We start from the raw sequence: 18,405 nt of genomic DNA, 5'->3' as shown, positions 1-18,405 counted from the left end.
ATTCTGCGATGAGTAACTCATCTCCTGACTCGCCAAAGCCTATGCACCATCGACAAGGCACAAGTCAGGAGTGTGACCCATTTGCCTGGATGAGTGCAACTCCCATAACACTCAAGAGGCTTGACACAATCCAGGACAAAGCAGCCCACTTGAAAGGCACTACATCCACAAACATTCACTCCCTCCACCACCGATGAACAGTAGCAGCAGTACCATCTATAAGATGCACTGCAGGAATTCACCAAAGCTCCTTAGACAGCACCTTCCAAACCCACGACACTACCATCTAGAAGGACAAGGGCAGCAGATACATGGGAACACCACCGCCTGGAAGTTCCCCTCCAAGACACACACCATCCTGGCTTGGAAATATATCGCCATTCCTTCGCTCTTGCTGGGTCAAAATCCTGGAACCCCCTCCGTAACAGTACTGTGGGTGTACCTACACCACATGGACTGCAGCGGTTCAAGAAGGCAGCTCACCACCACCTTCTCAAGGGCAACTAGGGATGAGCAACAACTACTGGCTCAGCTAACGAAGCCCACATCCTGTGAATGAATAAAAAAAGACGTACAGCATGTAATTCAGGAGTCTAATGGAATGTTATCCTTTATTACAAGAGGAATTGAACATAAAAGTAAGGATGTTATGCTTCAGCTGTACGGGACATTGGTGAGACCACATATCGAATACTGTTTGCAGTTTTGGTCTGCTTACTTAAGGAAGGATGTAAATGCATTGGAGGTGGTTCAGAGGAGGTTTACTAGATTGCTACCTGGAATGAATGTTGTACCTGGTCGTCTTAAGAGGAAAGGTTGGACAGACTGGGCTTGTTTCTACTGGAGTTTAAAAGAGTGAGGGGTGACTTCATTGAAATATGTATGATCCTGAACGGTCTCGCCAAGGTGGACGTGGAAAGGATGTTTCCCCTTGTTAGTATGTCCAGAGCTACAGGGCACTGTTTTAAAATTAGGGGTCACCCTTATAGGACAGAGGTGAGAAGAAATTTTTTTTCTCAGTTGGTGCGACTTTGCCTCAAAAGGCTGTGAAGGTCAGGGGACATTGAATATTTTTAACACGGAGGTAGTTAGATTTTTGTTAGGCAAAGAAATCAAAGGTTATCAGGGGTCGATGGGAATGTGGAATTTGAAACACAAACAGGTCAGCCATTATCTTATTGAATGGTGGAGCAGGCTCGAGGGGCCGAATGGCCTACTTCTGCTCCTATTTCGAATGTTTGTATGGAACACAATTAATCAAGGAAAATCTGTGAATCAGGTGCTCTCATTGAGTGTGGCTCTGTACCAAGGATACAGCCTCATAAAATTTAGCCTATAGCTTCAGGTACCACCATAGTTGAAGAGAAGATGAAGTAATTGAATAAGTAGCGGTGAGGAGGTATCAAACTTGGAGTTTTAAAACTTGATGTTTGTATGAAGAAGGCTCGGAAAGATAGGCTGGAAAAGAATGAGTTAGACTAGGGGGTAATAAATGTTTTCATTCCAATGCAGAGGTGATGAAGCAAGAAAGAAAACAAGTAGGATAGTACATTAGAAAATTAAAAGGAACAAAAGATTTCAGATGAGCAATGACCAACGTTGTATCAATAAACAAATATAAGAAAGTTAGTTGTGATGCCACAATTCCAAGCCATTCAAATGAGATAGCTGGATTCTACACTTCTCTGCTAGTGTGTTTGAAGGCGATGGGCGGGCTCATAAAATGCAGCACATGGCCTGCCCGTTCCCCTGACCTGTCTCCCATTTTATGGGGGGGGGACAGTGGAGGCACAGGTGGCCTGCCCGCCTTTGGGCCTACTGAGTCCCTTAAGTAGCTAATTAACGGCCACAAGTGCCTCATCCTGCCCCCCCACCCTTGCTATGTTACCCGCAGCAGAGGGAGGCCCTCGCCAAGTAGGTAGCCTGGCAGCTTTTATTGGCCGGGCTGGTGTGGGGCAAGGGGTGGGGTCCTCCTTTGGAAGCTCAATGTGTCCTCCCCAAGGTCATACCTCTCCCTTTAACCTTCCCCCACTAGTCTCTCAAACCCAGCCCCACACCCCGCTAACACCCCTCATTGGGGCCTGCCAGCCAGACTCTGGCAATACCCTAGACTTACCTGAAGCCAGTCCTCTATAACCTCCTCTTCTTCAGGGACTGCCTGTAGTCCCTGCAGTGACCACTGCTCGAACCTGGCGCTGCTGAAAGTGCACGTCTACAATCGGATTGGTCAGTAGTTGCCTAAGGCAGGACTTCCTCCCCTGATGGGGATGGAAGTCTTGCCCTGAGGCAACTTATGCCCCGCCAAGCCTAAAATTGCTGCAGGGTAGCCGGTTTTTTCACCGGCGGGCTCCCAACCAACTTCTTAGTTGAGGGGAGGGCAGGGAACACAGCATCACGTAAAATCCAGCCCAGGATTTAGGTTGACAATTTGAGTAAGTGTCATATGGCTAAAGATCACATACATTTCCATAAAAATGAGCGAAGCTCTGCAAGTGGGTAACTCTGATAATAAAGCCCCTGTTGGTGGAAAGTTGTTCTAATTGCTCTAAAGAATGACGCACAGGTAAAGAAAAAGAGAGAAAAGCAGAAAAATTACCTGTAATTGGAGGTTTCCCAAGGTGTTGCACAGATAAAGCCAGAGGTTTTGCTATGTTTCCACTCCTGGATAGGTCCTGGCATACTGGGTAATTGGCAGTAGATGTTGCTGGACCAAGACTAAATGTTGATTCTGGAATGTATGAATTATTATATTTTAAACTGCTTTTACTCTGTACAATGGCCAAGAGATCAGTAAAGTTGAGTACTTGGAATACTCAGGTCTTCAACTCAATGGGGCAGCATTTTTATCACTAACCTGTTTATGCCACACCAGATTTATCATCAGGATCTATGCTTGCAATACAAGATCAGCAAAATGTAAATGCTTTCTGGTGACATATTAGAACAAAAGTAGGAAAATAAAACATTTCTAATAAGCTACCAACTGTATTACAAAGTAAAATGATTCAATATGATTTGTGATATTTTTAGCCAGTATAGCTTTGGATTTATGGTGAAATATTTTGTTCAGCTGTCTGCTGAGGAGTACAAATCTAATATAATGCAAAATCACATTAAAATTGTTTGCAGTCACAAGCAATGAAATGATGTACATATCTGGGAAATTCTCCACATTATACTATAATGTAATATATTTTACGAAATTCAGCTATTTCTAAACAGATAATCCCCCAATTTGCACATATCCAATTCTCGTACAAAAACACAGAAGCAATATTTAAATAAATATATTGATAGTCATTCTGCAACTGTGTTTTTTGCACAACGCACACAATTACATTTTGCATCACCACCAATGGCAGTGTACATGGCAGTACAATTTTACTTTATGATGTGCACATATTTTTCTTTGTCTCTCCACCCCTCCCTCATGCTAAATTAATGCTTCTCTTCACCTCTCCATAATGGTAACCAATAAATATGGAAGACCATTAACTTGCATCAAGGATCGCAATAAAGTAGCCCCTTGCAACACTCTGTCAAAGGACTCCTACAATGGTTAAAAGCAGTTCCAACCGTGGAGCTGAGCCATACCAACCTGGAAAAAGTTCAGTTCCCATCCCTTCTTGGTCATTGTTGACTTAGCTGATTTTAGCCAAAACAGCAATTTGGGCACTATAGTTTGTCTGAGCATCTCTAAGGTAAATTCATTCATTAAGAATGGTCCCTTAGTTAGGATCCCATGGGTAACCTGTCATAACCCAACATAAGCCAGAGCAGTTAAGGGGGAGAGAACTGGAGGAACATTCTCGATCCTCAGGTAGTTGCACCCCACAGTAGAAATATGCAAGCTTCAACCGATGAGCTACACTAGACCTCAACCCCAGCCACATCACTATAAGGAATTGTTGAGTGGAGGCCAAGTTCTATGCAGGGACATATGGAAAAGTAGAAAAATAGTTAGCTAGGCTTATTCTGACAAAACTCTTAGTGGTCAATTTGAAAGCAGTATGGCAGTGATCTGGTGCAGTTCATTTGCATGCTTTCTCAGGCATGCTGCATGATGTGGGGAAACTGAAGAAAAGCGAGAACATTAGTTAAACTTATTTTATCCATGCTCACAGCAGGGTGCCACTCTGTTGTGCCAATTCTTCAGTATTTGCCTCACACAAATTAGAAATATGAGAGTAGTGAACTTACCCTCAAAAAGAGGGAGTCTTACCCATTTTGACATAACAGCATACAGGTTTCAATTAATTTGAAAGCAATTGTTTCTCATGTGAAAAAATATTCCTGACTGTTCTTTAACAGTGAAACAGATAACTGTTCACATTTGTGTATCTGTCACAAAATAATACTAATAAGTCCAAGTTGTCAAGGTAAAGAGCACCACAGAACCAATCAAGTACCATGTAGTAAAGTGTTTGACTATGCTAATAATTGCAAATGCTTCACACTGCACACCAGATTTTGAATCCATGTACTCAGCAACAGCAAATCCTACCTGTCTGAGAGCTGGCAACCGTAGTACAGTAACCACTGGATGACACGGTGTCTATATTTGGAGATGGCGCAGTAGCACCCACGACTGCAGCAACCGGCTTGGCAGAGGGTAGTGTAGATGAATAACTGCTAGGTGACTGACGAGTCCGGCATTCTGATAACATTTCAAAGGCACGGAATATTCTTTTTAATTCAGTGTCAGACCTATACTTTTCATTGCCATGCATGTACTATATATTATAAAATTATATCAAGGCCTCACAGTAAACAAGGTCACAATGTTATATCGAAGTGGAGTCAGTTTCCATATCTACATTGGTGGCATCCAGCTCTACAGCTCACCAATGCATCTCTCGACCTCTCTATGACCTCTCTACTGTCTTAGTATAATAATGAAAATAAATTCTAATATTTATAGTGAATCCCAAATGATGACCATAGTATCCACAAGCAATCTCAGTTCAACAGTGTCCCTTTAACTAAGTAATTCCGTCTTAATGAATGGGTTCTGGCAAACTGTGCCTTTTAAATGGTGATGCCCATTCTCATAGCTGCAGAAAACGACAGAAGTCACAGAATTTAGGATGGGCAGCTTCATTCCATTCTAACTCAGCTGTTTGTATGCAGCTGCTTCTAGAAGAGTGTGTACTTCTTCAGCGCAGCCTGAACATGAACAAGAATTAAGCCAAATGCTTTCACAATGGAACTCTGGGGTACGTCAGCCACATTAGAAGCTTCTGGCACTGTAAAGGAATTAGACTTTCCCTAACCCAAGAATTTCAGGGTCATAGTTTACCACTTAAGGCTCATTTCACTTGGGATGTTTATGGCCATCCAAGAAAATAAATTGTTAGTCATGTTTATGGACTAGATTCAAATGCTCATTCCATTGTTAAAAGGTATGATGCACTAACAAGCTCTACCATTTCAAATTCAAGACTCAGCTACTGAAATGAGAGCCAGATCAATCGAAGTGGCTTAGATACATGCAAAACATCCAACCACCTCACATATCATTGCCACTGTGGTATCACACGTAAGAAGCACAACTTAGGGTTGAGAGCACACTATAAAAGCTGTCACTATGGAAATGAAAATCAGGCAATCACACGCACATTCCATTCAAAACAACAGAAGGAAAGTCTTTGAGGACTCAGTATCAAACATGGAATCCTCCCACTTGAATTTTGGCTCTGCATTCCACTTAGACAATGTTTTACACAAATGAAAATCTATCCTTTTCATTCTGGCAAAAAGTCTGGGAACAAATGGTTGTTTCAACTTTATACATGTAAACAATGAAAACAATTGTAAGGTCTATTCAAGTAATATTTCAGGCTACAGTTCAACATTGTAAGCAAGGACTGATGTTTGTAGCAATATCACAAACCCATTCTTTATACACACGCTTGCATCATGCTACATATAACAGAGAGGAAACCTCCAAGCTGCTTACAATATATGGTCTTTTTGTTTTGCAGTGTTAAGTAATCCAGTTAGTAAAAGTAAATACTTTTGCCATTATATTTTTACCGAACAGCTGAGATGAATATAGGATCACAATTAAAGATTTGAAAAGTTGATCAGAGGCACTAAGTAACATCTAGAAAAACAATCTGAAAATCACTGCTCAACATAGGTAAAGTGGCTAAGTCACTGGAATGTAGCAGATTTTGTACTCAGTTTGATTACCTTTCCAGCAAATCAGCGGTCCTTTTGAGAAAACACCTTGAGAGTTTTTGACCAGGTAATATTTTAAGTGCTTCTGCTTCTTTGGCTGGGTTGTCAGCTTTAAGTTGATGTGATTTGAAAACTCAGTGAAATACCGAAATCCTTTCTCCCCACATCCTATGCAGTTCCCCGAGAAACCTGCCGTCATAGCAACAAAAGCAAGAGCAGATGGTGAGCAGGTTGACTTATATGGATATGACCAAGCTTCACATAGAAAAATGTTGTTTGCTTTGAACGTTCTCAGTAGCTCAATAGCTCAACTGGGTAACTGCACAAACACACGTCCAGCTTACAAAATAAGGACCAGAACAGGGTCCAGGATTTAGTTGTAGCTATGGGGTCTCCCCACCAACGCCCCCACCCAACCCCGCAACTGGTTGGAAAACCGGTGGGAACTCTGTGTCATTCTGTGGGGAAGGCCCGATGCTATTTAAGTTCCCTCAGGCACTTAGCTGCCCCATACGACAATCAAGCTGCCAGTGAGGGAGAAATCCTGCCCCTAAGAGCTTCAGGCCAATCAGAGGCCAACAACACCACCAGGAGCAGTGGCTGCCAGCTGCAGTAATGATCTGAGACCCAGCCTGAGGATCTCTACTGGATCTCTGGACACGGGCGTGTGGGGCAGGATGGGGGTCACGGGAAGGGGGTCACTGGAAGGGGTTGTGGACATAGGGGTCAGAGACAAGGTCAGGAGGGGGCTTTCCTCTTTTTCAAGGCCAGATCATTCGATTGGGCACTGCCTGACAATGAGAGAGCCCCTCTACAAGGTTGCAGGCAAACCTGACAGAGGCTGCTGGGTGCCCTTCGATAAGCACAGGACAGCTATGCAAAACCCATTAAATACCTGAGCCACCACTGAGTTCCAGTGGGCTCAGGGGTAATTGATGCCAAATGGCTCATTAATGAGCCTAATTGAAATCTTGCCACCGGTGGGTGAGATGCCCAGATTGGGACCCTTAATTGGTGGCCTTTCTCCTGATGCCAGGCATCTGATGTGGGTACTCACATCCAATTCTCCTGCCCCCCACACCCACCCCCCCACCGCCATCATGCCCACCCCAGAATGCTCAACTAAATTCTGCCCAAAGAGTTTCAATTGAGGGTTATATTCACTCCCCAGTGTAATTTCAATATGCCAGGGTGGAATTTAATGCCTTATCCCATGATGAGTTTGGTGGTGGGAGGTGGGGCATTTAATCAAGCAGGAGGGTGGTGGGTGGGGACCTCGTCACCTTACCACCTCTGCCCCAATTAAGCCTGCGGCCAGAAGGCTTGTGGGCAACCTTCCTGCCCTGCCATCAATTGAGGCTCTTAAGTAAGCAATTTGTGCCAAGTATTCACCCAGTGGTAGTGGGAGACTCGACATGTGAGAAGCCCAAAAAGCAAACCCTGTCAGGGTTACTTGCAGGCTTCCGGTGGCAGGGTCCTTCATTCAATGGCACTAAGTGCCTGAATGAGGGACCCAGCATTGGCAGGGGTGGGGGAGGGGATTGGGGGGGGAGGTGCACTGAGAGCCAGCCTTGCCCCAGCTGCTGACATCCTTCCCACCTTCCCTGCAATCCCTACCCTGTAATCCACCTCCTGCCACTATTCACCTGTGGCATAGGTCCCTTGGTGATCCTGGACCTCTGGCGGGTGCATTACCAGCAGCAGCCACCACCTCTCCAGTTTCTCTGTTCAACAATGAAGAGCTTCTGGCCTCTGATTGACCAGCAGCTCCTGGCAGGCGGGACTACCCCCCCTGGTATCCTTGATCTCGCCACTGCCCAGTTAAGTGTCTAATTGGCACTCAATGTGGCAGACCTTCCCAAAAAGACACAATGCAGGGCTCTTGCCAGCTCTCCAGCCAAAGGGTAAGCCCCATATTAAATTCTGCCCCCTGAATGGAAAAGCTGGATGAGAAAATGTTCCCTGTGGGTCCTATTATTTCCAAGCTTTTCAGTGTGCAATGACAAAGGACACAGAATATGATCACATTTAAATGAGTGGATGTATTGAAAAGATAGAGGCCCAAAACATGCTTTGAAAATAACAGTGAGGCTAACCATATTCACCTTTATTTATGTGTAAATTTCAAACTAAGCACTCTTTTAAAAACATGCTAAGTGTTATTTATTGCTAATCAACCTTCCTGGCACTGAAGATTAATTGTTACAAGTGTAGAGTCTCATTCCTTCAGGTATTACTGGTTGGAGATGTGAAAAAAAAATCCTTCTTAAGCTTTTCTTTTGGTTTACTTTTAACTCCCTTAATCCAATATTTCTTTCCCTCTCCTTGTTTCTCTTTCTGTAGCTGATTTGACACTGAATTCGCCATTCTAACTGACGCTTCCTTGTTCAGGCCTTAATCTGTTCATCTCAGTGTAACAATCTGAATCTGGAGGTATACAGCTTCTTGCCATAGAACCATAGAACACTACTGCACAGAAAACAGGCCATTCGGCCCTTCTAGTCTGTGCCGAAATATTATTCCGCTACTCCCATTGACCTGCACCTAGTCCATAACCCTCCAGACCTCTCCCATCCATGTATCTAATTTATTCTTAAAACTTAAGAGTGAGCCCGCATTTACCATGTCAGATGGTAGCTCGTTCCACACACTCACCAAACTCTGAGTGAAGAAGTTCCCCCTAAACCTTTCCCCTTTCACCCTAAAGCCATGTCCTCTCGTGTTTATTTCTCCTAATCTAAGTGGAAAGAGCCAACTCGCATTTACTCTGTCTATACCACTCATAATTTTGTAAACTTCTATCATATCTCCCCTCATTCTTCTACGCTCCAAGGAATAAAGTCCTAACCTGTTTAATCTTTCCCTGTAACTCAACTCCTTAAGACCTGGCAAAATCCTAGTAAATCTTCTCTGCACTCTCTCAATCTTACTGATATCCTTCCTGTAGTTAGGCGACCAGAACTGCACACAATATTCCAAAGTTGGCCTCACCAATGTCTTATACAACTTCACCATAACATCCCAACTTCTGTACTCAATACTTTGATTTATGAAGGCCAGTATGCCAAAGGCTTTCTTTACAACCTTGTCGACCTGTGACGCCACTTTCAGGGAACTATGTATCTGAACTCCCAGATCCCTTTGTTCCTCCGCACTCCTCAGTGCCCTACCATTTACTGTGCATGTCCTACCTTGGTTTGTCCTTCCAAAATGTAACACCTCACACTTTTCCGCATTAAATTCCATCTGCCATTTTCTGGCCCATTTTTCCAGTTGGGCCAGGTCTTTCTGCAAGCTTTGAAAGCCTTCCTCGCTGTCCACAACGCCTTCAATCTTAGTGTCATCAGCAAACTTGCTGATCCAATTCACCACATTATCATCCAGATCGTTGAGATTATTGATATAGACAACCTTTTCACGCAGATCCCAGAAGCTCTGCAGAGGGCACTGCAACTCCAGCAACTTTCAGTGCAAAATATCATGGAGATTAAACAGGCATTGGCAATCTAACTAACAGCAAGTGGCACTTGTTATCTAGTTTTAATACTTTCTGGGTGGACAAAAGGCAAGAATAAGTTGTACAAAATATATTCTACTGTCTGCACCATAGTAACATTGAGTCCTGTTGCGTAGGGAGGCTATGGAGGTAGAGGATTGAGTTAAAATTGAATGGTACATAGTGGGTGGATTTTCACAGAGTCAGAAGGAGCCATTTAAAAATGGCAGACAGGGCCCAATTCCAGGATTCCCACCCCAATTCCCGGTGCCCTGAGTTTTCACTGCACTCCTAACCAGGCTGGTTCTATTGCAGAGGTAGGCATCTCCCAGCCCCCTGCAATTTTTGTGGAGTCAGGTCAGCTTCTCCATGACTTGTGGTTCATAGCCTCAGAGAAGTCAGGGAACCCATCTGAATTTGGGAATCAAAAAGGTGTTACCCATGCCCCCTCTATGCCAACTCATGCTCCCCACCCACCCTCCCAGTTCCTTATAATCCCCATGCCAATCCACGGCCTTTTCATGCCCATTCACCTAGTATGCACTATGTACCTAACCAATGAGCCCTCTATTAATGGCATGTGCGACACTGCTTTGACAAAACCGCCCACTCATAGTTTATTGAAAAAAGAACTGATGTTCCAACAACCATATAAAAGTGTGAATCGACCATGCAGCCTCAGCATTAGGCTGCCCGTGTGGCCACCTCTGATCTGCTTCTGGGGACAGTGGGCCCAACTCTATCCCAACCCAAACTCCCCGGAGTGAAAATGCTGCATAAAAGGGCACTCTAAACCGAGGCAAGTCTGCCAACTCACAAAATTTCCCAACTCAAGCTACCCACTTTGGTAGCGAAAAGCCAGCCTAGTGTCTCAGTCAAGATGTGAATTACTAAAAATATTTTTTCCTAACCCTTAGGCAATGTAGCAGGCACCCGAGTCTCTCCCTAACCCCAAGGCAAGCTTCTTAACAATCTGTCAAAATAATTAAATTAGTTTGTATTACAGTTGAACTAATGTTCCAACATTAGTACTATTACAACACTGACAGCTCCATTGGTTGGAAGTGCTTTGGAATGTCCTGCAGTTGTAAATGGCGTTGTCTAAACGCATGTCTTTCTTTCTTTTATCAGATAGAAATTTATCATTTACAAATGATCATTTTCCAAATTTCAGTGAAGAACTCTAAGTAGTTTAAATTGGGTTTTGTTAGCTTAAAAGGATACAATCATCATGAAAGATGTCTAGCTTTTTTTCTGTTGTTTGGTATTCACAAAGCAATGATTTAAATACTTGCTGAACAGCATAATGACACCAGTAGCATTAGTTTCCAAAATGAAAATAGGGCCTAATTCTCTTCCTTTTCTTCCTATCCACCAAAAATTATGATTTAAAAAAAACTTTACACCCTTTAAACACTCAAAGTTAATTTAAATATGTTAAAGTCTAACATTTTACAGATGTGGCAAATCTATACATTTGTTAAATTTCTGTGTTCATTTTCAAGAAGAATTCCATAATCTCTAAAAGAAATGAATTCAGTTGGCTATCATCTAACTTCCATTCAACTATTTTTATTTATTTTCTCCCCATTTTCCAAGGTCATAAAACATTTACAGCCAATCAGTTTTCAGGCCTCTGTCAATGACACACATAGCGAACCAGGAATCTCAAGGACCGGCCAGGCCGATTAACTCTCAGATCTCCCCAGAAGGGAGATATACGACCTCCACACAACAGACAAAACCTAAATGCACTATGCAAGAAATCAAATATATGGATGTATGGAGCAATATATTGAAGCATCAGTAAGAAGTACTGCAACACTAACAAATTTAATATCATTATTTTCACTACAAGATAATTTTCTATTAATGACAGATTATAACAATCATTCTTTATCTAAAACAAATCTCACTAGCTACAACGTTACTGTCATGAAGAGATATTAAGATCTATAATGTTATTGGAAATTTTTTTAAAATTGGAATTATAGTAGGGTCTGTGTCAGTGTGTGTGTGTGTGTGTGTGTGTGTGTGTGTGTGTGTTAACTGGATTAAAGTCAGCTGGTCTGGGTGCTTTGATGTATAGTGGTTTTGAGATGTTAATTAGATAAACGTAAGGAGGAGAAGCTAAAAAGTGTACATTTGCATTTGTTGAAAAAAGCATTCAAGGGTGGGAGTAAAATCTTGCACCTAGCTAGGAGTCACCAAACAATGTGTTTATATTACTAATAAAATTGGTGGAATGAAAGGATTATTGTTCGGAAAAGTAAAATTAAAAAACCTAGTAATACAATGGAAAATTTACATTCGAAGGGAAGCTAGGTATAAACAGAAAGGAGTTTTGAGTGTGCAGGTCAGAGGTATTTAAGATCAAACCAGCCTGTAAGCCAACAACTGTCTGCAAAGCAACCAAATTGCAAGGGACCTCATTTTGAATTCATAAGGTTAAATGTGCTTTGCCTGGTGTCTGTTTGAAGTCTGTGGGTTATTGTTGCCTTGGTGAAAATTTACCTGGGAGTGATTAATTTGGGGATTTGTTTAAAAGTTATTATAGTAGTAATTTGTGTGTGTTTAATTAGTTGCTAAATTAATAAGTGTTTAATTTTTGCATGCACGAAAGAGCGCACTCTCGGGTTTAGGGATTCCCCCCGCCCACACAGGTAGCGCATAGCGCTTCCGTGTGGACGTCACGCTGCTAACTGGTTAACTATTTCCCCTTCTGCATGGCACCACGCCCCCAACCAGGGGTGCCAATCGGAGGCGCGCCTGTGCATACCCGCGACTCAACTTTGTCCCCGACGGGGGGAAAATCCTGCCCAAGGAGTGGTGGGACAAGCCTCCTCATTGGAAATTAAAGTGTTATTTTAAGCAGGGCAGAATCCCAGTGGAACGAGGTACTATCCTAAATTTTAAAATCACTGAACACTGACTGACTGTGGCATCATCCTTTTTGTGAATATTTACACAAATGCAGAATGTTCAGAAAGGGGACTTACAGTTTAGCTGAAAATTGTGCTGTCACACTATCAATAACTTACTGTCAGGAATAAGAGACTCCTCACCTAAAAGTGCATTCTTTCCATTGTCATCTGGCAGAAATCGTTTATCTACTGCACAGATCAGAATGTGCTCAGGGAGATTTGGAGACTTGGCTCCTACCAGCACAAAGCCCGGTGGAATGTCAATTTGTTCTGCAGAGAGTGATACTAGACGCAGGTCTTTGCCAGCCTGGCAGAAACCTAAATTAAAGCAAAAACATAATTATTATTTTGGAAAAAATTGTGACTGACTTGAACAATGTTTCAAAATAACATCAACGAAACAAAGTTAGAGGCTCCCTAGCAATTGAAAATAAGACTTTGCTTTACAACAGTTTAAAATGTTATAGTTGCTGTATTTATATATTTCAGTGATGTGAATGAAAAACTCTTTAAAATATTGCAGAAATATTGTGGCATAAATTTACCTTGGATGATAGCACAATGCGGCATTGGCAAATCTGAAACCTATCTTGCACTCCAGTCAATTCTCCTTTCCAGGAAAACGAAAATCAAGCAGAGTGTAAAAAAGGCTGCCAATTCACTATCACCTGATTTGCACTTTCACCCAAGATGAATTTATAATCTATTTTATTTCTTTTTTTATTAAAAGTAGTGTTGGGGATGCTTGTAGTGAAATTCCTTTTTGGAATTAACTTTTGCCCTTTTAACCCTAACCCTAATGTTTCACTCACTTTGTGCTTTACTACTCTGGCACTTTTCTAAAGCACTTTTAATGCCCATTAATAACAGTTATCGCCAGCAATTAAACAATACATTATCTGATTGCATTGCTCCTCCTTCTGTTTCTTTTTTGTTGAAAGAATAAACACCTTGTAGAACCAAATGTTGGGAATCACAAAAGTCTTCATTAAAAGTAACACAGCTTCTGCTGACAATTGCACATAAGCTGCAATCTGCTAAACATTTGACTCAGTTAAACCAGGAACAGTTGATACAGTCTCCCAATCAATGACAATAAGACAAAGGTGATGAGGATGGGTGGAAAGACCTGTAAGATTCTGATTAACGGAGTTCAACTTGAACGGGCTGACATCTTCTACTTTCCTGGGCCAATCATCACGGAAGACACAGAATCTACCAAAGAGATTTGGGTTAGACTTAACAAGGGTCATAGCGTTGTGAACTCACTGAAAAGGGTATGGAGTAGCCACAGCATCTCGATTATAATGAAAATTCATCTTCTAAAAGTCCTTGTGTGGCCGTTGTCAATGTATGGCTGTGTAAGTTGGATCATCAGGAAAAGTGACAAGGCTCAAATAAGAGCATTTGAAATGAAAGGACTTAGACGGATATATGTGTCATGGATGGTCAGCAGACAAATGAGTGGGTGCTTGGGAAAGCTGGTGTTAAGAGGAACATGTCTGAGGCAGTAGCACCAAGGAAGCTCACATATTTTGCACGTGTGATGCAAACAGGAAGGGAGTGTTTGGAAATAGAGGTAATGCAAGGGAAAACATCTGGAAAAGATCCACAAGAAAGACCCAAGATGGCATGGATAGATGAGAAGAGAGTGTGGGCTGGCCCCTCTATGGGAGAGGCCATGAGCGCAGCGAGGAATAGAAATCAGTGGAGAAAGATCACAGTACGGCCAACCCTAAGAACGAGGACAGATGGAAGGCAGACAGACAGACACCAGGAACAGCAGCAAACTATTTGTTCTTTCCTCAAACATTCAAGTTGGATGCTCAATTGACAAAAAAAAGAGGAACACGTTATTTTTACAAGCACAAGCTTTTTAGAAATTGATACCGAATTCACTGTCCTCACTCTCCCAAGACACATGTACCAATTACAACTGAATGAGAAAAAGTAGACAACTTGTGCCTATGCAGTCCATCTTCAAACAACTACCTGAAGGATGATAAGAACATTGATTTTATTCTCTCTTCCTAATGACCACGGGTGGAATTTTACAGAGGAGGACATACTGACCGTCCCCTCAGATGAAAGGTCAGTCCCATAAGGACTGATTTTAAGAAAATACGCCCCGCAGCTATAACACACTGGGGGCGCCTAAACAAGCTGAGGGTCAGACTTCTGCCCCTCAGTGGGAGGAAGTCCTGCCATTGAGAGCTGGCAGCCAATCTGCTCCAGCAGTCCCAGCAGCTGGGACTGGTAATGGGCCCCAGGGTGACAGCAACATGCATCCTGGAGACAGCTGAGTCCAGAGTTTTGGATGGGGAAGGATCGGGGAGCCTAGGAAGGGGTCTAGGGGAGGCTGCAGGGGGGGTTTTGGTGGCCAGGCAGGAAGTGACAAAAAAGGCTGTGACATCTTGTGGGGGTGCTCCCAATGTGCACAGGGCACCCCCCACCCTGAGCACAGGGCATCCCCCCGCAACCCCCCACGAAGGACATATCCCCCTTCCTTCCAGCCCTTTAACCAGTTGTGTTAACAAAGGTCTGCCCACTCCCACCTGCCTGCCCATGCCAACCGTATCATGGCATGGACAGCATAATATTCATGTAGATTGGCTTATTAATAAGCTCAATTGCTTGTTTATTATGTTTATAAAAATGGCAGGCGGCAGGTGATTCAGTGACTACCTGCCTAAAGCTTTATGGAGAACAGGTCAGAAGCGAATGGAAAGTCAGGAGAGCCACCTGCCATATTTTATGTGCCACCCCCACCCCCCACCCCCCCCGCACCCCCCCATCCCCCCCACCAAAAATATGGCCAGTGGGGATCCATAATGTCAGCTCTATGGCTGGAATTTTCCATCCCCTCACTGGCGGGATCTTCCAGTGCCACCGATGTGAATGGAGAACCCACCACTGGGGGGGCTGGAAAATTCCAGCCTGAGTCGGAGATCATAATGCAGAGAACCTCAACTGTAAGCTTGCATCTTCCTGCCCCGTGACTCAATGGAGGGAATACTATGGGAAATATTTCCCCCCGTTGGGAGGGTGGGGGGGAGAGGGGGGAGTGCAGGAGAGGGCGCGGCACCTCCAATTGGGGGCGCGCCACCATTTTACAATTGGCCCACCCAGCGTGACGTCTGCCAGGAAGCACTATCCGTTCCCTGTGCAGGTGGAGGGGATTCCCTCAGCCGAGACTGCGCTCTTTTGTGCATGCACGCAAAAGAGCACATCATCTCCCTGAGGCTAAGTGCTGCCTCAGGGAGATCAGCTCCAAGTTAAAAATTGTTAAACAAATGATAGCAAGGTTTCCCTGACATTTCCCCTCATGTGACACTGTCACATGAGTTCGGACATGATCATAACTTTTATTGAAATCTTTATTAAATATTTAAAAACCCTCATGAAACCTCATCCCGCCCGTGGATGAGATTTCATGCTTTTTCTTAAACCCACCAGGGCTCCCGGCCTGCCTGCCAACCTTAAGGTTGGACGGGCAGGTCCATTAATGAGGTTAATGACTTTTTCAATGGCCTCAATAGGCCGTTGACAGGTCAGCGGGCACACAGCTGATTCAGCTGTTCCCCCACCGACCTGAAAATGGAGATGACGCGGGATGACGTCGGGAGTTCCACCCGACATAATCCCACGACATTTTATGTGTCGGCGAGCGGGCCCCGCCCCTGCTTGCCGACCGGAAGATCCTGCCCTATGTTATTTAACAAGGACACCTGATCCTTATTGCAAATGAAAACTGCCAAAACACTCAAGTGAATCAAAAACTTCAGTCATAGTGACATGTAGATGAATACCAACAAAGATCACCCAAATATTAACAAAATAATCTAAGGTGTTCAGGTCATATTCACCCAAATAGGGTACTATGATTGCCACTAGCAAGTAGCAGTGCCCAAATATTGAATGGATCTCAACAGAGATTAAGCCACTTATTGCATAGACTCAAAGAATCACAGTGCAGAAATCCTTTTGGAGCTGTTCCAAGACTGACATTGTATAGTTCCAAAATAAATATTGAAAACACTGCTACTAGAAGAAGCATTTGTACATGTTTAACACCATCATACAGGCATAACTGCTGACAAAATTATGGTCGGGACATGCCATAAACATGGCTCATCCGTATGTATTCACTCAATGTGTTGGAGTTCATTTTAAGTTTTGACAGTAAATTTGATCAAAACTATCTGATTCAGCAGTTCTCAACTGGGCTGAGCCCAACAAAAATAATCTCAGTTTCTGACACTCATCCAGTTAAACCATTGTAAATCTGCAAATTTCTCCCTTATAGTTTTACTTCTGTTTCTCTTCCTTCCTTCACAATTTTGAACTCTCTTATATACTCTGAAAATTTGTATCATCTCCTCCTATTTTTCCTCTCTCTTCTCGCACTTATGTTCTTTTCTCTCCCTCTCTGTTAGGAGCTAGACATTGTTTTAAGTAAATTATGTTTGCTTTTGTGGGTGTTAGGAACAAGATATAGCTTTAAGTTTAATTTCTACTTTTTTATTAGTGTGTTAAGAAAGGGAAACAAATGGGTTTGATTTCATTTTAGAGGTTTTTTTTGAGTTAGAGCTGGGGACTCTCCAGGCCCTGTTTGTATATGTGCATTTCAAAGAGGTGTTACGTTTCTTGAAGTAAAGAGATAGGTTATCACGGGGTTAGTAGTTGAGGGAAGTTAAAACAAACACAAAAAGTAAGAAAAAAAAACTGTTGTTGCCTAGCAATGGGGGGTCAGAGAGAGACCCAGAGCAAAACAGAGAGAGACAGAAAGGCAGATTTTAGTTCAGTTGGTATGTGCATACTACAGAGTGAAGACAGAAAAGGTCTAAATCCCTCTAGCTGGAAATTATGCCAGACTGCTGAGGAAATGAGTCTAAGGAACTCATAGATATTGCTCTAAAGTTAACGTAATAGTGAATTTAGAGTGAGTTACCTGGATATCTCAAGGGAGATATCAATTATGGAAGGACTTCTAGTGAATGTTCAGAAGGCTACTGGAAATGAAACTTCTTTGCAACTGAACCAGCTCTAGCCTTGGTGTGGAAATTGTGGTACCTTTTCACTGGAGTGTTGGGTATGTAAGGATGTTGCTGGGATAAAAGCGATAGCATGAATTCAAATAATTTTTTCCTTGGTGTCTGTGTTGAAACCTTTCCAACTTTTTGTTGTCTTTTCTCTTTATTCATTTACGAGATGTGGGCATCACTGGCTAGGCCAGCATTTATTGCCCACCCCTAATTACCCTTGAGAAAGTGGTGGTGAGCTGCCTTCTTGAACTGCTGCAATCACTGTGGTGTAGGTGCACCCACAGTGTTGTGAGGGAGGGAGTTCCAGGGTTTTAACCCAGCAACAGTGAAGAAACGGCGATATATTTCCAAGTCAGGATGGTGATTGGTTGAAGGGGAACTTCCAGGTGGTGGTGTTCCCATGTATCTGCTGCCCTTGTCTTTCTAGATGGTAGTAGTCGTGGGTTAGGAAGGTGCTGTCTAAGGAGCCTTGGTGAGTTCCTGCAGTGCGTTTGTAAGTGGTACACACTGTGCATCGGTGGTGGGGGGAGTGAATGTTTGTGGATGGGGTGCGAATCAAGCAGACTGCTTAAACCTGGAAGGTGTCAAGCTTCTTGAGTGTTGCTGGAGCTGCACTCATCAAGTCAGCACGAGCACAGGGAGGGGCACGTAACGAAAGCTCCCAGAAGGCAGAGAGCTGCCTCAAGGAGCTGAAGAATTTTAAAGTCAAAAATAAACATTATTAAATTCCCCCAAAAATTTCCACCCATAAGAATCA

At 43.2% G+C, this 18,405-nt stretch overlaps 1 protein-coding gene across 1 annotated transcript in view; it reads right to left on the bottom strand.

Annotated features, from left to right (window-relative positions):
- The window catches only part of greb1l (GREB1 like retinoic acid receptor coactivator), a 237,229-nt gene that overhangs the window by 145,097 nt on the left and 73,727 nt on the right, over positions 1-18,405 (bottom strand). The window contains exons 5-8 of the mRNA XM_041188959.1: positions 12,745-12,921; positions 6,196-6,372; positions 4,505-4,657; positions 2,597-2,728 (exon numbers count right to left, since the gene is read on the bottom strand). Of these exons, the coding sequence (XP_041044893.1) occupies positions 2,597-2,728; positions 4,505-4,657; positions 6,196-6,372; positions 12,745-12,921 (639 nt within the window). The remainder of the gene's footprint in view (positions 1-2,596; positions 2,729-4,504; positions 4,658-6,195; positions 6,373-12,744; positions 12,922-18,405) is intronic.

The sequence above is a fragment of the Carcharodon carcharias genome, chromosome 6, assembly GCF_017639515.1.
Source record: "Carcharodon carcharias isolate sCarCar2 chromosome 6, sCarCar2.pri, whole genome shotgun sequence".
Classification (NCBI taxonomy): Eukaryota; Metazoa; Chordata; class Chondrichthyes; order Lamniformes; family Lamnidae; genus Carcharodon; species Carcharodon carcharias.
Note: the sequence above shows the minus strand (reverse complement) of the source record. Positions and strands in the feature narration are given on the sequence as shown.